The sequence below is a fragment of the Callorhinchus milii genome, unplaced genomic scaffold (genome assembly GCF_018977255.1).
Source record: "Callorhinchus milii isolate IMCB2004 unplaced genomic scaffold, IMCB_Cmil_1.0 Scaffold28, whole genome shotgun sequence".
Classification (NCBI taxonomy): Eukaryota; Metazoa; Chordata; class Chondrichthyes; order Chimaeriformes; family Callorhinchidae; genus Callorhinchus; species Callorhinchus milii.
Window position 1 is genome coordinate 3377944 of NW_024704769.1, and position 20251 is coordinate 3398194.

A 20251-nucleotide genomic window follows, 5' to 3' on the forward strand; every position below is an offset into this window, starting at 1 on the left:
TGCACTCTCCCGCACTGCCTTCTCTCCATAGATGCTGCCCAACCTGCTTGAGGGCTCATCCGAGCAGCAAAGAAAGAGCCAGTGCAGGGCTGGTGCCAAACTGTGCCTTGTGTCGTGGAGTCCTGTGGTTTGGTGGTTAGAGCACTCGCCTGGCATGAGAGAGGACCTGGGTTCGATTCCCGGGCGAGTCAGGCCCAAACATTGGGCAAGTTTCCTTCCTCCACACACACACGGCTCTGTTTCCCACCAGTAAGTAGGAACCCGGTTGTTGGGCGATTGGTGGATTGCTATTCCGGGGTAATAAACCCTTCCAAATACATAATAATAATAATAATCTGGTGACTCCATCCACGGCTGTTTGTGGGGACGCTGCTGTGTGCAATTGGCTGCCGTGTTTCAACCACAAAATATACAGTCAATTGACTTTACAATGTATCCTGTGAAGCGCTTTGAGACGTCCCAATGATGTGATGAGGGGATGTGTCAAATACAAGGCTATGATTGAGCCGGAACTGCAGAGTTTATCAGTGTAAAGTATGGGTAGGCTTGGGGCTCGGGTCATTCAACCATATTTGTATGTTCTGTATTGTTGACTGTCCAAGAGACGTTGGATAAAGTGATATAATCCTCAACTGAACTGAACTGTTGCCCAACTCCCAGAGAACGGCGGAGAGATTCTATCTCCTTCAGACCGTGTGAGTGACAGAAAGAATACTCCAAAACCAATTCAGAATGCAATGGCTTTTATAGTGACTTGGTGAATGGGGATGGGGGGAGTGAGACATACACACACACATCAACCCGGCTCCTCCTCGGTGGAACCAGGAGATCCAGTCGCCCGCCTCGATCACCCGCCACAATCCAACTGTTTGGATCTCATTTCCCAACAGATCCTGTTGCTCGGCAGGGAACTGAGGGACGACGCTTTTTGTGGATGATGTATTTGCATCTCTTTTGGTCAAACGTGTAAACACAATTCCTCGGGACAGTTGGCTTGACGATTCTGTGGAACAGAACCCACACGTTGTCACGAGGTGCCAGCATCTGCGCCATCCCAATGACAGAAGGACATTGATAATCCTCACGCTTGACTTTTCCCTTTGCGACTGCGCTTACGGTCACCGGCCCACCCCACCATCAGCCTTCAGCCTCTCTGCCCCCAACCCACCCCACCCCTTTGGATCTCCACCCCACAGTCCCTCCGCTTCACTTCAGCCACCCCCCGTGCCCCCCACTCCATCGCCTCCTTCCAAACACGTCTCAAGACAACTTACTTGAAACAGCACGTGAGAACGTCAGCCTCACACACACAGTCCTCACACCGTCTATTCCTCCAACGGGTCCCGAGGGCATGGTAGCTCCTATCACTCGATTCCTTGCACTTGAGCTTTGGATCTAAAGTGTTTGTCAAACCACAACAACAACAAAATTACACATGTAAAGCGCCTTTCACATCGGGAGGACGTCCCAAGGCGCTGGACAGTCAGAGTTACGGACCTGAGCTGAGGGTCGGGGTGGGGGAGGGCGGTGGGGTGGGAGCACGGAGATCGAAAGTACGGATGAAGAGGAGGGTCTTGAGATGTGTCTTGAAGGTGGTGAGGGAAGGGGCGAGGAGGAGGGACTGACAGATGGAGTTCCAGAGGGTGGGGGCAGAGTGGCTGAAGCCCGATAGTGCGGAGAGCGAGGCGTGGGACATAAAGCAGGCCGGAGCACGCTGAGCGGAGGGAGCGAGCAGGATGGCAGGTGGTTAGGAGGTCGGAGAGGTCAGGGGGAACAAGGCCATGGTGGGCTTTGAAGGTGAGGACCAGGATCTTGAACTGTATCCTCTGTGTGATGGGAAGCCGGTGACAAAAGCCGAGCTGTGAGTGTGGGAGGAAAGATTAACCCACAGAGGGAATGGGATTAACGCCCGACACATAGGGAAGGGGTGACTCTCTGTGTTGCACATCTATATCTGTACGTGTTGTCCATAGGGTTTTATATCAACAACAATAATAATAATAATTCTTGCATTTGATGCAGCGCCTTATCACGTCTTCGAGGTGTCTGAAAGCCCTTCAGGGCATAGACTGTGAAGGGACTGTGTATTTTGTATATATCCCACAACTATTTGTGGGACATCGCATAAGACCATAAGCACGATCAAGAAGGAAGTCACTCGTTTCCTTGGCTGAGGTGAACTTACCAGCAGTTTTCTCGGGGTCAACGGAAAAGCAAAATGGCTCTGACAGGGTGATGGCTGCCAGCAGCAGAAAGGCACTGATGAGTTTCTGGGGCGGGAGGGGGAGAGAGAGCGTGAGTTAGTGTTGAGAGGTCAATGAGTGGGAACCATGTCCTTTCATCCCTGGAAAATTCATTGACAGGAACAGTCGACCAGTCACTGGGGACTGGGAATCCTCCCACTCAGCTCCTGTTAACCCTGCGGCCAAAGCCCTAACAGGAAGTGTGATCCCAGCTGGACAAGCAGCAGGAAAGCTTGGCCAGACAGTGCCCTCAAAGGCCAAGCTGTGTGGGTTTAGCTGGTTACACTCCAGCAGTTATGCCCAACACACACTCTGTGCTTCCCCCCAACACCCACAAGCCTTGGCTCTCGCCAACCTGAACCAGGTACCTCTCTTTATTACGTCTCTTGCCCAACGTTTCGCCCTGTCCTGTCCCGCCCGGGAATCGAACCCGGGTCCTCTGGCTTGCGAGGCGAGGGCTCTATCCCTGAGCTACAGATCTACACACACAGAAATCCGCTCAATATTCCATGTTAAAGCCTATGCAAAGTTCTTACCATCGCTGCGAGTGTCCACACCAGCCAGACTTTGTCCGGTCACTGCCAGTGGAGCCACTGAGCTGTGGCTTTAAGGCTCTCTCTCCTTTTGGATCCATTGTCAAAAGCCTCACCAATGATTTACGCCTCAACCGAGAGGGACGTGAAATCCTTTGTTTCTTTGTCGCTCTCTCTTGAAGGTACTGAGACTGTCTGGGGTTTTGATCACCCATTGCTGGCAGCCTTCCCTGTCCCCGTGTGATCACACTTGACCCACACTGCCAAGCTCTCTGTACTCTCCCGCACTGCCTTCTCTCCATAGATGCTGCCCGACCTGCTTGAGGGCTCATCCGAGCAGCAAAGAAAGAGCCAGTGCAGGGCTGGTGCCAAACTGTGCCTTGTGTCGTGGAGTCCTGTGGTTTGATGGTTAGAGCACTCGCCTGGCATGAGAGAGGACCTGGGTTCGATTCCCGGGCGAGTCAGGCCCAAACATTGGGCAAGTTTCCTTCCTCCACACACACACACGGCTCTGTTTCCCACCAGTAAGTAGGAACTCGGTTGTTAGTCGATTGGCGGATTGCTATTCCGGGAGTAATAAACCCTTCCAAATAAATAATAATAATAATAATAATCTGGTGACTCCATCCACGGCTGTTTGTGGGGACGCTGCTGTGTGCAATTGGCTGCCGTGTTTCAACCACAAAATATACAGTCAATTGACTTTACAGTGTATCTTGTGAAGCGCTTTGAGACGTCCCAATGATGTGATGAGGGGATGTGTCAAATACAAGGCTATGATTGAGCCGGAACTGCAGAGTTTATCAGTATAAAGTATGGGTAGGCTTGGGGCTCGGGTCATTCAACCATATTTGTATGTTCTGTATTGTTGACTGTCCAAGTGACTTTGGATAAAGTGATCTAATCCTCAACTGAACTGAACTGTTGCCCAACTCCCAGAGAACGGCGGAGAGATTCTATCTCCTTCAGACCGTGCGAGTGACAGAAAGAATACTCCAAAACCAATTCAGAATGCAATGGCTTTTATAGTGACTTGGTATGGGGGGAGTGGGACACACACACACATTAACCCGGCTCCTCCTCGATGGAACCAGGAGATCCAGTCGCCCGCCTCGATCACCCGCCACAATCCAACTGTTTTGATCTCATTTCCCAACAGATCCTGTTGCTCGGCAGGGAACTGAGGGATGATGCTTTTTGTAGATGTTGTATTTGCATCTCCGTTGGTCAAACATGACCACACATTTCCTCGGGGCAGTTGGCTTGGCAAATCTGTGAAACAGAACCCACACGTTGTCACGAGGTGCGCCATCCCAATTGCAGAAGGACATTGATAATCCTCACGCTTGACTTTTCCCTTTGCGACTGCGCTTACGGTCACCGGCCCACCCCACCATCAGCCTTCAACCTATCTGATCCCAACCCACCCCACCCCAACCCTTTGGATCTCCACCCCACAGTCCCTCAGCTTAGCTCCAGCCCCCCCCGTACCCCCCACTCGATCGCCTCCTTCCACACCTGTCTGAAGACGACTTACATGGAACAGCACGTGACAACTTCAGGCTCACACAAACAGTACTCACACCGTCTGTTCATCCAACGGTTCCCGAGGGCATGGTAGCTCCCATCACTCGGATCCTTGCACTTGAAATTTGGATCTAAAGTGTTTGTCAAACCACAACAACAACAAAATTACACATGTAAATCGCCTTTCACGTCGGGATGATATCCCAAGGCGCTGGACAGTCAGAGTTACGGACCCGAGCTGAGGGTCGGGGTGGGGGAGGGCGGTGGGGTGGGAGCACGGATATCAAAAGTACGGACGAAGAAGAGGGTCTTGAGATGTGTCTTGAAGGTGGCGAGGGAGGGGGCGAGGCGGAGGATCTGACAAATGGAGTTCCAGAGGGTGGGGGCAGAGTGGCTGAAGCCCGATAGTGCGGAGAGCGAGGCGTGGGACATGAAGCAGGCCGGAGCACGCTGAGCGGAGGGAGCGAGCAGGATGGCAGGTGGTTAGGAGGTCGGAGAGGTCAGGGGGAACAAGGCCATGGTGGGCTTTGAAGGTGAGGACCAGGATCTTGAACTGTATCCTCTGTGTGATGGGAAGCCGGTGACAAAAGCCGAGCTGTGAGTGTGGGAGGAAAGATTAACCCACAGAGGGAATGGGATTAACGCCCGACACATAGGGAAGGGGTGACTCTCTGTGTTGCACATCTATATCTGTACGTGTTGTCCATAGGGTTTTATATCAACAACAATAATAATAATAATTCTTGCATTTGATGCAGCGCCTTATCACGTCTTCGAGGTGTCTGAAAGTCCTTCGGGGATAGACTGTGAAGGGACTGTGTATTTTGTATATATCCCACAACTATTTGTGGGACATCGCATAAGACCATAAGCACGATCAAGAAGGAAGTCACTCGTTTCCTTGGTTGAGGTGAACTTACCAGCAGTTTTCTCGTGGTCAACGGAAAAGCAAAGTGGCTCTGACAGAGTGATGGCTGCCAGCAGCAGAAAGGCACTGATGAGTTTCTGGGGCGGGAGGGGGAGAGAGAGCGTGAGTTAGTGTTGAGAGGTCAATGAGTGGGAACCATGTCCTTTCATCCCTGGAAAATTCATTGACAGGAACAGTCGACCAGTCACTGGGGACTGGGAATCCTCCCACTCAGCTCCTGTTAACCCTGCGGCCAAAGCCCTAACAGGAAGTGTGATCCCAGCTGGACAAGCAGCAGGAAAGCTTGGCCAGACAGTGCCCTCAAAGGCCAAGCTGTGTGGGTTTAGCTGGTTAGACTCCAGCAGTTATGCCCAACACACACTCTAAGCTTGCCCCCCACACCAAAGCCTTGGCTCTCGCCAACCTGAACCAGGTACCTCTCTTTATTACGTCTCTTGCCCAACGTTTCGCCCTGTCCTGTCCCGCCCGGTAATCGAACCCGGGTCCTCTGGCTTGTGAGGCGAGTGCTCTATCCCTTGAGCACAGAACTCCACATACACAGAAATCCGCTCAATATTCCATGTTAAAGCCTATGCAAAGTTCTTACCATCGCTGCGAGTGTCCACACCAGCCAGACTTTGTCCGGTCACTGCCAGTGGAGCCACTGAGCTGTGGCTTTAAGGCGCTCTCTCCTTTTGGATCCATTGTCAAAAGCCTCACCAATGATTTACGCCTCAACCGAGAGGGACGTGAAATCCTTTGTCTCTTTGTCGCTCTCTCTTGAAGGTACTGAGACTGTCTGGGGTTTTGATCACCCATTGCTGGCAGCCTTCCCTGGCCCGTGTGATCACACTTGACCCACACTGCCAAGCTCTCTGCACTCTCCCGCACTGCCTTCTCTCCATAGATGCTGCCCGACCTGCTTGAGGGCTCATCCGAGCAGCATAGAAAGAGCCAGTGCAGGGCTGGTGCCAAACTGTGCCTTGTGTCGTGGAGTGCTGTGGTTTGGTGGTTAGAGCACTCGCCTGGCATGAGAGAGGACCTGGGTTCGATTCCCGGGCGAGTCAGGCCCAAACATTGGGCAAGTTTCCTTCCTCCACACACACACGGCTCTGTTTCCCACCAGTAAGTAGGAACCCGGTTGTTGGGCGACTGGTGGATTGCTATTCCGGGGTAATAAACCCTTCCAAATACATAATAATAATAATAATCTGGTGACTCCATCCACGGCTGTTTGTGGGGACGCTGCTGTGTGCAATTGGCTGCCGTGTTTCAACCACAAAATATACAGTTAATTGACTTTACAGTGTATCCTGTGAAGCGCTTTGAGACGTCCCATAGATGTGATGAGGGGATGTGTCAAATACAAGGCTATGATTGAGCCGGAACTGCAGAGTTTATCAGTGTAAAGTATGGGTAGGCTTGGGGCTCGGGTCATTCAACCATATTTGTATGTTCTGTATTGTTGACTGTCCAAGTGACTTTGGATAAAGTGATCTAATCCTCAACTGAACTGAACTGTTGCCCAACTCCCAGAGAACGGCGGAGAGATTCTATCTCCTTCAGACCGTGCGAGTGACAGAAAGAATACTCCAAAACCAATTCAGAATGCAATGGCTTTTATAGTGACTTAGTGAGTGGGGGGTAAGGGCAGTGGGACACACATACACACCAACCCGGCTCCTCCTCGGTGGAAGCAGGAGATCCAGTCGCCCGCCTCGATCACCCGCCACAATCCAGCTGTTTGGATCTCATTTCCCGACAGATGCCATTGCTTGGCAGGGAATTGAGGGATTATCCTTTCTGTAGACGGTGTACAGACATTTCTGTAGGTCAAGCTTCACCTCGCAACTCTCCGGGGCAATTGGCCTGGCGATTCTGTGGAACAGAACCCACACGTTGACACGAGGTGCCAGCATCTGCGCCATCCCAATTGCAGAAGGACATTGATAATCCTCACGCTTGACCTTTCCCTTTGCGGCTGCGCTTACGGTCACCGGCCCACCCCACCTTCAGCCTCTCTGTCCCCAACCCACCTCACCCCAACCCTTTGGATCTCCACCCCACAGTTCCTCCTCCTCGCCACAACCCCCCCCTCCCCCTACTCCATCGCCTCCTTCAAGACCCGTCTCAAGACGACTTACCTTGCACAGCATCTGCCACCGGTAACTAAACACCAACAGTCCTCACACTGGCTGTTCCTCCAACTGTCCCCGATGGCATGGTAGCTCCCGTCACTCGAGTCCTTGCACTTGACACTTGGATCTGAAGCGTTGGACAGAAGCTGAGCTGTGAGTGTGGGCGGAAAGATTAATCCCCAGAGGGAATGGGATTAACAACCGACACGTAGGGAAGGGATGACTCTCTTGTTGCACATCTATATCTGTACGTGTTGTCCATAGGGTTTTATATCAATAATAATAATAATTCTTGCATTTGATACAGTGCCTTATCACGTCTTCAAGACATCTCAAAGCGCTTCCCGAGATAGACTGTGAAGTGACTGTGTATTTTGTATATATCCCACGACTGTTTGTGGGACATCGCTGTGCTCAATTGGCTGCCGCATTTCACCCACAAAATACAGGGGGTAGAGAGGGAGAGAGGGGGTAAAGAGGGAGGTGACCGTAAGAACGATCAAGAAGGAAGTCACTCGTTTCCTCGGCTGAGGTGAACTTACCATCGGTTTTCTCGTGATCAAAAATGAAGCAATATGGCTCTGATAGGGTGATGGCTGCCAGCAGCAGAAAGGCACAGGTGAGTTTCTGGGGCGGGAGGGGGAGAGAGAGCGTGAGTTAGTGTTGAGGAGATCAATGAGTGGGAACCATGTCCTTTCATCCCTGGAAAAGTCATTGACAGGAACGGTCGACCAGTCACTGGGGACTGGGAATCCTCCCACTCAGCTCCTGTTAACCCTGCGGCCAACGCCCTAACAGGTAGGGGGGTCCCAGCTGGACAAGCAGCAGGAAAGCTTGGCCAGACAGTGCCCTCAAAGGCCAAGCTGTGTGGGTTTAGCTGGTTAGACTCCAGCAGTTACCCCCAATGCACACTCTGGGCTTGCCCCCCACCCCAAAGCCTTGACTCTCACCAACCTGCACCAGGTACCTATCTTTATCATGTCTTTTGCCCAACGTTTCTCCCTCTCCTGTCCTGCCCGGGAATCGAACCCGGGTCCTCTGGTTTGCGAGGCGAGGGCTCTATCCCCTGAGCTACAGGATTCTACACACACAGAAATCCACTTAATATTCCATGTTAAAGCCTATGCGAAGTTCTTACCATCGCTGCGAGTGTCCACACCAGCCAGGCTTTGTCCGGGCACTGCCAGTGGAGCCACTGAGCTGTGGCTTTAAGGCTCTCTCTCCTTTTGGATTCATTGTCAAAAGCCTCACCAATGATTTACTCCTCAACCGAGAGGGACGTGAAGTCCTTTGCCTCCTTATTGCTCTCTCTTGAAGGTATTGAGACTGTCTGGGGTTTTGATCACCCATTGCTGGCAGCCTTCCCTGTCCCCGTGTGATCACACTTGGACCCACACTGCCAAGCTCTCTGCACTCTCCCGCACTGCCTTCTCTCCATAGATGCTGCCCGACCTGCTTGAGGGCTCAGCCGAGCAGCATAGAAAGAGCCAGTGCAGGGCTGGTGCCAAACTATGCCTTGTGTCGTGGAGTCCTGTGGTTTGGTGGTTAGAGCACTCGCCTGGCATGAGAGAGGACCTGGGTTCGATTCCCGGGCGAGTCAGGCCCAAACATTGGGCAAGTTTCCTTCCTCCACACACACACGGCTCTGTTTCCCACCAGTAAGTAGGAACCCGGTTGTTAGTCGATTGGCGGATTGCTATTCCGGGGTAATAAACCCTTCCAAATAAATAATAATAATAATAATAATAATAATAATAATCTGGTGACTCCATCCACGGCTGTTTGTGGGGACGCTGCTGTGTGCAATTGGCTGCCGTGTTTCAACCACAAAATATACAGTCAATTGACTTTACAGTGTATCTTGTGAAGCGCTTTGAGACGTCCCAATGATGTGATGAGGGGATGTGTCAAATACAAGGCTATGATTGAGCCGGAACTGCAGAGTTTATCAGTATAAAGTATGGGTAGGCTTGGGGCTCGGGTCATTCAACCATATTTGTATGTTCTGTATTGTTGACTGTCAAAGAGACTTTGGATAAAGTGATATAATCCTCAACTGAACTGAACTGTTGCCCAACTCCCAGAGAACGGCGGAGAGATTCTATCTCCTTCAGACCGTGCGAGTGACAGAAAGAATACTCCAAAACCAATTCAGAATGCAATGGCTTTTATAGTGACTTGGTGAATGTGGATGGGGGGAGTGAGACATACACACACACATCAACCCGGCTCCTCCTCGGTGGAACCAAGAGATCCAGTCGCCCGCCTCGATCACCCGCCACAATCCAACTGTTTGGATCTCATTTCCCAACAGATCCTGTTGCTCGGCAGGCAACTGAGGGACGACGCTTTTTGTGGATGTCGTATTTGCATCTCCGTTGGTCAAACATGACCACACATTTCCTCGGGGCAGTTGGCTTGGCGATTCTGTGGAACAGAACCCATACATTGTCATGAGGTGCGCCATCCCAATGGCAGAAGGACATTGATAATCCTCACGCTTGACTTTTCCTTTTGCGACTACGCTTACGGTCACCGGCCCACCCCACCATCAGCCTTCAACCTATTTGATCCCAACCCACCCCACCCCAACCCTTTGGATCTCCACATCACAGTCCCTCAGCTTCGCTCCAGCCCCCCTGTACCCCCCAATCCATCGCCTCCTTCCACACCTGTCTCAAGACGACTTACGTGGAACAGCACGTGACAACTTCAGGCTCACACAAACAGTCGTCACACCGTCTGTTCCTCCAACGGGTCCCGAGGGCATGGTAGCTCCCATCACTCGGATCCTTGCACTTGAGATTTGGATCTAAAGTGTTTGTCAAACCACAACAACAACAAAATTACACATGTAAAGCGCCTTTCACGTCGGGAGGACGTCCCAAGGCGCTGGAGAGTCAGAGTTATGGACCCGAGCTGAGGGTCGGGGTGGGGTGGGAGCATGGATATCAAAACTACGGACGAAGAAGAGGGTCTTGAGATGTGTCTTGAAGGTGGCGAGGGAGGGGGCGAGGCGGAGGATCTGACAAATGGAGTTCCAGAGGGTGGGGGCAGAGTGGCTGAAGCCCGATAGTGCGGAGAGCGAGGCGTGGGACATGAAGCAGGCCGGAGCACGCTGAGCGGAGGGAGCGAGCAGCATGGTAGGTGGTTAGGAGGTCGGAGAGGTCAGGGGGAACAAGCCCATGGTGGGCTTTGAAGGTGAGGACCAGGATCTTGAACTGTATCCTCTGTGTGATGGGAAGCCGGTGACAAAAGCCGAGCTGTGAGTGTGGGAGGAAAGATTAACCCACAGAGGGAATGGGATTAACGCCCGACACATAGGGAAGGGGTGACTCTCTGTGTTGCACATCTATATCTGTACGTGTTGTCCATAGGGTTTTATATCAACAACAATAATAATAATAATTCTTGCATTTGATGCAGCGCCTTATCACGTCTTCGAGACGTCTGAAAGCCCTTCAGGGCATAGACTGTGAAGGGACTGTGTATTTTGTATATCTCCCATGACTGTTTGTGGAACATCGCATAAGACCATAAGCACGATCAAAAAGGAAGTCACTCGTTTCCTTGGCTGAGGTGAACTTACCATCGGTTTTCTCGTGTTCAATAACAAGGCAAAATGGCTCTGACAGGGTGATGGCTGCCAGCAGCAGAAAGGCACTGATGAGTTTCTGGGGCGGGAGGGGGAGAGAGAGCGTGAGTTAGTGTTGAGAGGTCAATGAGTGGGAACCATGTCCTTTCATCCCTGGAAAATTCATTGACAGGAACAGTCGACCAGTCACTGGGGACTGGGAATCCTCCCACTCAGCTCCTGTTAACCCTGCGGCCAAAGCCCTAACAGGAAGTGTGATCCCAGCTGGACAAGCAGCAGGAAAGCTTGGCCAGACAGTGCCCTCAAAGGCCAAGCTGTGTGGGTTTAGCTGGTTACACTCCAGCAGTTATGCCCAACACACACTTGTGCTTCCCCGCCAATTCCACTCCCCATCCAAGCCTTGGCTCTCGCCAACCTGCACCAGGTACCTCTCTTTATTACGTCTCTTGCCCAACGTTTCGCCCTCTCCTGTCCCGCCCGGGAATCGAACCCGGGTCCTCTGGTTTGCGAGGCGAGGGCTCTATCCCCTGAGCTACAGGATTCTACACACACAGAAATCCACTTAATATTCCATGTTAAAGCCTATTCGAAGTTCTTACCATCGCTGCGAGTGTCCACACCAGCCAGACTTTGTCCGGTCACTGCCAGTGGAGCCACTGAGCTGTGGCTTTAAGGCTCTCTCTCCTTTTGGATCCATTGTCAAAAGCCTCACCAATGATTTACTCCTCAACCGAGAGGGACGTGAAGTCCTTTGTCTCTTTGTCGCTCTCTCTTGAAGGTACTGAGACTGTCTGGGGTTTTGATCACCCATTGCTGGCAGCCTTCCCTGTCCCCGTGTGATCACACTTGACCCACACTGCCAAGCTCTCTGTACTCTCCCGCACTGCCTTCTCTCCATAGATGCTGCCCGACCTGCTTGAGGGCTCATCCGAGCAGCATAGAAAGAGCCAGTGCAGGGCTGGTGCCAAACTGTGCCTTGTGTCGTGGAGTCCTGTGGTTTGGTGGTTAGAGCACTCGCCTGGCATGAGAGAGGACCTGGGTTCGATTCCCGGGCGAGTCAGGCCCAAACATTGGGCAAGTTTCCTTCCTCCACACACACACGGCTCTGTTTCCCACCAGTAAGTAGGAACCCGGTTGTTGGGCGATTGGTGGATTGCTATTCCGGGGGTAATAAACCCTTCCAAATACATAATAATAATAATAATCTGGTGACTCCATCCACGGCTGTTTGTGGGGACGCTGCTGTGTGCAATTGGCTGCCGTGTTTCAACCACAAAATATACAGTTAATTGACTTTACAGTGTATCCTGTGAAGCGCTTTGAGACGTCCCATAGATGTGATGAGGGGATGTGTCAAATACAAGGCTATGATTGAGCCGGAACTGCAGAGTTTATCAGTGTAAAGTATGGGTAGGCTTGGGGCTCGGGTCATTCAACCATATTTGTATGTTCTGTATTGTTGACTGTCCAAGTGACTTTGGATAAAGTGATCTAATCCTCAACTGAACTGAACTGTTGCCCAACTCCCAGAGAACGGCGGAGAGATTCTATCTCCTTCAGACCATGCGAGTGACAGAAAGAATACTCCAAAACCAATTCAGAATGCAATGGCTTTTATAGTGACTTAGTGAGTGGGGATGGGGGGAGTGGGACATACACACACACATCAACCCGGCTCCTCCTCGGTGGAGCAGGAGATCCAGTCGCCCGCCTCGATCACCCGCCACAATCCAGCTGTTTGGATCTCATTTCCCGACAATGCCATTGCTTGGCAGGGAATTGAGGGATTATCCTTTCTGTAGTGGTTGTCCTGACATCTCTGTAGGTCAAGCTTTACCTTGCAATTCTCCGGGGCAATTGGTATGGCCATTCTGAGGAACAGAACCCACACGTTGACACGAGGTGCCAGCATCTGCGCCATCCCAATTGCAGAAGGACATTGATAATCCTCACGCTTGACTTTTCCTTTGCGGCTGCGCTTACGGTCACCAGCCCACCCCACCTTCAGCCTTCAGTCTCTCTGCCCCCAACCCACCTCACCCCAAACCTTTGGATCTCCACCCCACAGTCCCTCCTCCTCGCCCCAACCCCCCCTCCCCCCACTCCATCGCCTCCTTCAAGAACCGTCTCAAGACGACTTACACTGTACAGCATCTGCCAACGTTAACACCACACTAACAGTCCTCACACTGGCTGTTCCTCCAACTGTCCCCGATGGCATGGTAGCTCCCGTCACTCAAGCCCTTGCACTTGACACTTGGATCTGAAGCGTTGGACAGAAGCTGAGCTGTGAGTGTGGGCGGAAAGATTAATCCCCAGAGGGAACGGGATTAACAACCGACACGTAGGGAAGGGATGACTCTCTTGTTGCACATCTATATCTGTATGTGTTGCCCATAGGGTTTTATATCAATAATAATAATTCTTGCATTTGATACAGTGCCTAATCATGTCTTCAATCCATCTTAAAGCGCTTCCCGAGATAGACTGTGAAGTGACTGTGTATTTTGTATATATTCCACGACTGTTTGTGGGACATCGCTGTGCTCAATTGGCTGCCGCATTTCACCCACAAAATACAGGGGGTAGAGAGGGAGAGAGGGGGTAAAGAGGGAGGTGACCGTAAGAACGATCAAGAAGGAAGTCACTCGTTTCCTCGGCTGAGGTGAACTTACCATCGGTTTCCTCGTGATGAAAAATGAAGCAATATGGCTCTGATTAGGTGATGGCTGCCAGCAGCAGAAAGGCACAGGTGAGTTTCTGGGGCGGGAGGGGGAGAGAGAGCGTGAGTTAGTGTTGAGGAGATCAATGAGTGGGAACCATGTCCTTTCATCCCTGGAAAAGTCATTGACAGGAACGGTCGACCAGTCATTGGGGACTGGGAATCCTCCCACTCAGCTCCTGTTAACCCTGCGGCCAACGCCCTAACAGGTAGGGGGGTCCCAGCTGGACAAGCAGCAGGAAAGCTTGGCCAGACAGTGCCCTCAAAGGCCAAGCTGTGTGGGTTTAGCTGGTTAGACTCCAGCAGTTACCCCCAATGCACACTCTGGGCTTGCCCCCCACCCCAAAGCCTTGACTCTCACCAACCTGCACCAGGTACCTATCTTTATTACGTCTTTTGCCCAACGTTTCTCCCTCTCCTGTCCTGCCTGGGAATCGAACCCGGGTCCTCTGGCTTGCGAGGCGAGGGCTCTATCCCCTGAGCTACAGGATTCTACACAGAAATCCACTTAATATTCCATGTTAAAGTCTATGCGAAGTTCTTACCATCGCTGCGAGTGTCCACACCAGCCAGGCTTTGTCCGGTCACTGCCAGTGGAGCCACTGAGCTGCGGCTTTAAGGCTCTCTCTCCTTTTGGATCCATTGTCAAAAGCCTCACCAATGATTTACTCCTCAACCGAGAGGGACGTGAAGTCCTTTGCCTCCTTATTGCTCTCTCTTGAAGGTATTGAGACTGTCTGGGGTTTTGATCACCCATTGCTGGCAGCCTTCCCTCTCCCCGTGTGATCACACTTGGACCCACACTGCCAAGCTCTCTGTACTCTCCCGCACTGCCTTCTCTCCATAGATGCTGCCCGACCTGCTTGAGGGCTCATCCGAGCAGCATAGAAAGAGGCAGTGCAGAGCTGGTGCCAAACTATGCCTTGTGTCGTGGAGTCCTGTGGTTTGGTGGTTAGAGCACTCGCCTGGCATGAGAGAGGACCTGGGTTCGATTCCCGGGCGAGTCAGGCCCAAACATTGGGCAAGTTTCCTTCCTCCACACACACACACGGCTCTGTTTCCCACCAGTAAGTAGGAACCCGGTTGTTAGTCGATTGGCGGATTGCTATTCCGGGGGTAATAAACCCTTCCAAATACATAATAATAATAATAATCTGGTGACTCCATCCACGGCTGTTTGTGGGGACGCTGCTGTGTGCAATTGGCTGCCGTGTTTCAACCACAAAATATACAGTCAAATGACTTTAGTGTATCTGTGAAGCGCTTTGAGACGTCCCAATGATGTGATGAGGGGATGTGTCAAATACAAGGCTATGATTGAGCCGGAACTGCAGAGTTTATCAGTGTAAAGTATGGGTAGGCTTGGGGCTCGGGTCATTCAACCATATTTGTATGTTCTGTATTGTTGACTGTCCAAGTGACTTTGGATAAAGTGATCTAATCCTCAACTGAACTGAACTGTTGCCCAACTCCCAGAGAACGGCGGAGAGATTCTATCTCCTTCAGACCGTGCGAGTGACAGAAAGAATACTCCAAAACCAATTCAGAATGCAATGGCTTTTATAGTGACTTAGTGAGGGGGCGGTAAGGGCAGTGGGACACACATACACACCAACCCGGCTCCTCCTCGGTGGAAGCAGGAGATCCAGTCGCCCGCCTCGATCACCCGCCACAATCCAGCTGTTTGGATCTCATTTCCCGACAGATGCCATTGCTTGGCAGGGAATTGAGGGATCATCCTTTCTGTAGACGGTGTACTGACATCTCTGTAGGTCAAGCTTCACCTCGCAATTCTCCGGGGCAATTGGCCTGGCCATTCTGAGGAACAGAACCCACACGTTGACACGAGGTGCCAGCATCTGCGCCATCCCAATTGCAGAAGGACATTGATAATCCTCACGCTTGACCTTTCCCTTTGCGGCTGCGCTTACGGTCACCGGCCCACCCCACCTTCAGCCTTCAGTCTCTCTGCCCCCAACCCACCTCACCCCAAACCTTTGGATCTCCACCCCACAGTCCCTCCTCCTCGCCCCAACCCCCCCTCCCCTCACTCCATCGCCTCCTTCAAGACCCGTCTCAAGACGACTTACGCCGCACAGCAACGGCCAAAGTTAGCACCACAGCCACAGTCCTCACACTGGCTGTTCCTCCAACTGTCCCCGATGGCATGGTAGCTCCCGTCACTCGAGTCCTTGCACTTGACACTTGGATCTAAAGCGTTGGACAGAAGCTGAGCTGTGAGTGTGGGCGGAAAGATTAATCCCCAGAGGGAATGGGATTAACAACCGACACGTAGGGAAGGGATGACTCTCTTGTTGCACATCTATATCTGTAGGTGTTGTCCATAGGGTTTTATATCAATAATAATAATTCTTGCATTTGATACAGTGCCTTATCACGTCTTCAAGACGTCTCAAAGCGCTTCCCGATATAGACTGTGAAGTGACTGTGTATTTTGTATATATTCCACGACTGTTTGTGGGACATCGCTGTGCTCAATTGGCTGCCGCATTTCACCCACAAAATACAGGGGGTAGAGAGGGAGAGAGGGGGTAAAGAGGGAGGTGACCGTAAGAACGATCAAGAAGGAAGTCACTCGTTTCCTCGGCTGAGGTGAACTTACCATCAGTTTCCTCGTGATCAAAAAAGAAGCAATATGGCTCTGATAGGGTGATGGCTGCCAGCAGCAGAAAGGCACAGGTGAGTTTCTGGGGCGGGAGGGGGAGAGAGAGCGTGAGTTAGTGTTGAGGAGATCAATGAGTGGGAACCATGTCCTTTCATCCCTGGAAAAGTCATTGACAGGAACGGTCGACCAGTCACTGGGGACTGGGAATCCTCCCACTCAGCTCCTGTTAACCCTGCGGCCAACGACCTAACAGGAAGGGTGGACAAGCAGCAGGAAAGCTTGGCCAGACAGCGCTCTCAAAGGCCAAGCTGTGTGGGTTTAGCTGGTTAGACTCCAGCAGTTACCCCCAACGCACCCTCTGGGCTTGTCCCCCACCCCAAAGCCTTGGCTCTCACCAACCTGTACCAGGTATGTCTCTTTATTATGTCTCTCGCCCTGATCTGTTCCGCCCAGGAATCGTACCCAGGTCTCTCTCTGTCGCTTGCGAGGCGAGGGCTCTAACCCCTGAGCTGCAGAGGTCTCCAGGAAGCAAACTGCGTATCAAACTCTGTCTGATCTGGAAATTCTTTCGGCGCAGCTTTGGACAGACTGGACCGTGTGTTCGCACGTGTCAGACGCCGAGGACAGCAAATAGAAAACCCATTAAGAAGTAATTACGTACCATTGCTCCTCGGGTCTGATCAGCCTGGAGGCTTCCTGGTCACCGAGGCCTACAGCTAACCTTAGCCCAGGCTGCAGACTGTATCTGCCTGAAGTATAGACTGACTTACACCCCAGGACATTCAACCAGATTTGTATGTTTCGGGTTGTTGACTGTCCGAGATTCTTTGGATAAGGTGATGTAATCCTCAGATCATCTGACTATTGCGCAACTCTCTGGCCGAGAGAGGAAGGGGAGGGAGTGTGGTTTATGTACACTCAACAACAACAGCAGCTTAGGTTTATATTGCGCCTTCACACAGGGTACTGTCCCGGGACTCTAAGTCACACAAATCATATCGGTCGGGACCGCCCATCAGAGAGATGTTGGTCAGGGTCAGGGGATCAGGGGGTACGGGGGGGGTAAAGGCAGGTAATTGGAGTTGAGGTACAGACCAGCCACGATCTAATCGAATGGCGGGACCGGCTCGAGGGGCTGAATGGCCTCCTCTGCCTCGTCCCCTCCTTATCCTCCTTCAAGTCCCGCCTCAAGAAACTCCTCTTCGACCATGCCATCGGCCACCCCCCCCTTTCCCTCCCTTCCCTCCTCACCCCCACCCCGACCCCAGCTCGGGTCTGAAATGCCGTCACTGTCCAGGGCCCTTGGGACGTCCTCCTGATGTGAAAGGCGCTACACACATGTAATCTTGTTGTTGTTGTTCCTGTGTTTCGATGCAGGATGAAAGACTCGTTGGAACATCCGTGGCAACGTGTACGGCAACGTCGAGGAAGCTGTCCAGAGCCTGGCATGCGGGGAGGGAGGGGACAAGAGATTCTGGGTCCTTCAAACCGTGAGTTAAGATAGAAAGAAGCAAACATTGCAAACCAATTCAGAATCTACCATCTTTATTGTGACCTGGGCTTTGTGTGGAAGGACACGCAACTGCAGTTACTCAATGGTACAAAGTGATCTGTCGTGCCTGTGGTCTCTCCATGGATGCTGCCTGACCTGCTGTGTGTCTATCTTGTGTTCCGGTGTTGTTTGACCGATCTCATTTTCCAACTTGTCTTCTCAACGGGCATGAGAACGAGGCGAAGGATCTTCTGTTGGGTTTATAGTAACATTTCCAAATGTTTAATTCTCCCAGGCACTGTATGATCCTTGGTATCAGATATCTGAGAAATAATAATAATGATAATAATAACAATAATCCTGGCATTTCATGCAGCGCCTTATCACGTCTTCGAGACGTCTCAAAGCACTTCACAGGATACACTGTAAAGTGTATATTGTGGGCGAAACGCGGCAGCCAATTGTGCACAGCAGTGCCCACAAACAGTCGTGGATTGAATGACCAAATTATTAGTATTATCTTTTATTTTTTTGAAGTGATTATGACCCCCGGAAATAGCGATTCCCCAATCGACTAACAACCAAGTTCCTACCTACTGCTGGGTAAACAGTGGGGTGTGTGGGGAGTAAGGAGACTTGCCTAAGGTCTTGCCCGGCCTGGGAATCGAACCCGAGTCCTCTGGCTTGCGAGGCGAGTGCTCTAACCACTGCGCTACGGGATTTTGTGATGAAACAGAAGGCGGTTTCGTACTTATCACAGCACAGGACCAGGTCCCTCTCACACGTGCATTTGAGACATTTGGAGTTTATCCACTTTGCCCCATGTCTGTGGTCCGTGCCGTCAAACATGTCGATGCATTTTGCTCTCCGATTGGAAGCTGAAACACGTGAAGGAAAGCCGAGAGGTGTGAGCGCTGGAGTTAACAGCGAGTGGGTAATAAATAATAATCCTCGCGTTTGATCCAGCGCCTTATCACGCCTTCGAGACGTCTCAAAACGCCTCACGGAATAGACTGTAGAGTGAATTGACTTTATGTTTGTGGGCGAAACGCGGCAGCCAATTGCGCACAGCAGCGTCCCCACACACAGCCATGGATTGAAGTGACCAAATCATTATTTTTTTTTAGTATCAGGCGCGTGTGTGTGTGGAGTAAGGAAACTTGCTCAAGGTTTCGCCCTGGCCAGGAATCTAACCCAGGTCTCTCGCTCTAACCACTGAGCTACAGGACTCCATACTGTCGTCTTGTCGTGCTATCGTGGTGCCTTACTTTTACTTTTAAAGGTAAAAGTAAGGTTTACTTTTCCGATCCCATACAAGGACGTTCCCCACCTCTACAAGGTTCCCTCTGAGACACAAATCTAACAGTTGTTTGGAGAGCCAGGAGGGTGTGAGGGCAGAGGTTGATGTTCCCCGGTTCTCTCGAGTTTAGATCTGCCCGATGTTCCGAGTCATTGACCCAGATAACTTGCTGAGTTTGAGGTCACATTGTTTCCGACCACTTTGTACCATTGGCGCTGGTCGTCCGCAGTTTGGGATGGGCATTGGCTACAACCAGCTTCACTCAGTGACACATTATACACCTGTTCTCTCCCAAGACGGTAAACAGCCCGATTTGAAGCGCTCTGGGGTCTAAGCCCTTGTGAAGGGCGCTACATGGAACACAGGTTGTTGTCGTTGTTGCAGTAATTGTTGTTGTTGTTGTTGTTGGCGTCCCAGCTCCACTGACTGAGTCGACAGCAGATAGGACTGGAGCCAAAATACCGCAGGTGCCGGAAATCTGAAACCAAAACAGAATTCGCCGGGAACACACAACAGGTCAGGCAGCATCTACGGAGAGAGGAAATCTAGTTTAGTGTTTCAGGTCGACCGTTGACCTTTCGTCAGAACGACTCACTGGCTGAGACCCTGATCTGGGGAGAGAATCCAGGGCGTGTCGGGGGTGGGTGGGAATTCAGTCCCTCGGGTGAGCCAAAGAGCCCCCTGGGCCTTAGAAGGATGATTTAGTGCCAGAAGGAAAGATTGACGTACCATTGTCAGGCTTGGAATGATATATCTGGCAAGCCGATTCTGCTACAGCGACGGTGGACAAGAGCAAAGCGACAGCAAGGGATTTCTAGAAAAGCAGAGTGAGTTAGCTTTCAGGGACAATTAATAATAGCAACAACAACTTGCATTTATATAGCGCCCCTGACTGTATCAGCTCCCCTCACGCAGGATAGCGTCCCAGAGCCCTTGACAGTGGCACAGCATTATTGTTAAATAATAATAATAATCCTTGGATTTGACACATCCCCTTATCGCGTCTTCGAGACGTCTCAAAGCGCTTCACAGCAGACACTGTAAAGTGAATTGACTGTGTATTTTGTGGGAGAAACGCGGCAGCCAATTGCACACAGCAGTGTCCCCACAAACCGCCGTGGACTGAAGCGACCAAATTATTATTGTTTTTTGGGGGGAGAGGAACTAT

The 20251-nt window shown here is 51.5% G+C and overlaps 1 protein-coding gene across 1 annotated transcript; it reads right to left on the reverse strand.

Moving 5' to 3' along the window:
* Nucleotides 1–15207: 15207 nt before the first annotated feature.
* Nucleotides 15208–17103, reverse strand: LOC103191567 (beta-microseminoprotein-like). Its single transcript, XM_042344556.1, has 4 exons — nt 16953–17103; nt 16289–16373; nt 15756–15876; nt 15208–15483 (listed from the first exon to the last, which is right to left on the reverse strand). The coding sequence occupies exons 1-4, from the start codon at nt 16953–16955 to the stop codon at nt 15357–15359; spliced, it is 336 nt and encodes a 111-aa protein (XP_042200490.1). The 5' UTR covers nt 16956–17103; the 3' UTR covers nt 15208–15356.
* Nucleotides 17104–20251: the final 3148 nt, after the last annotated feature.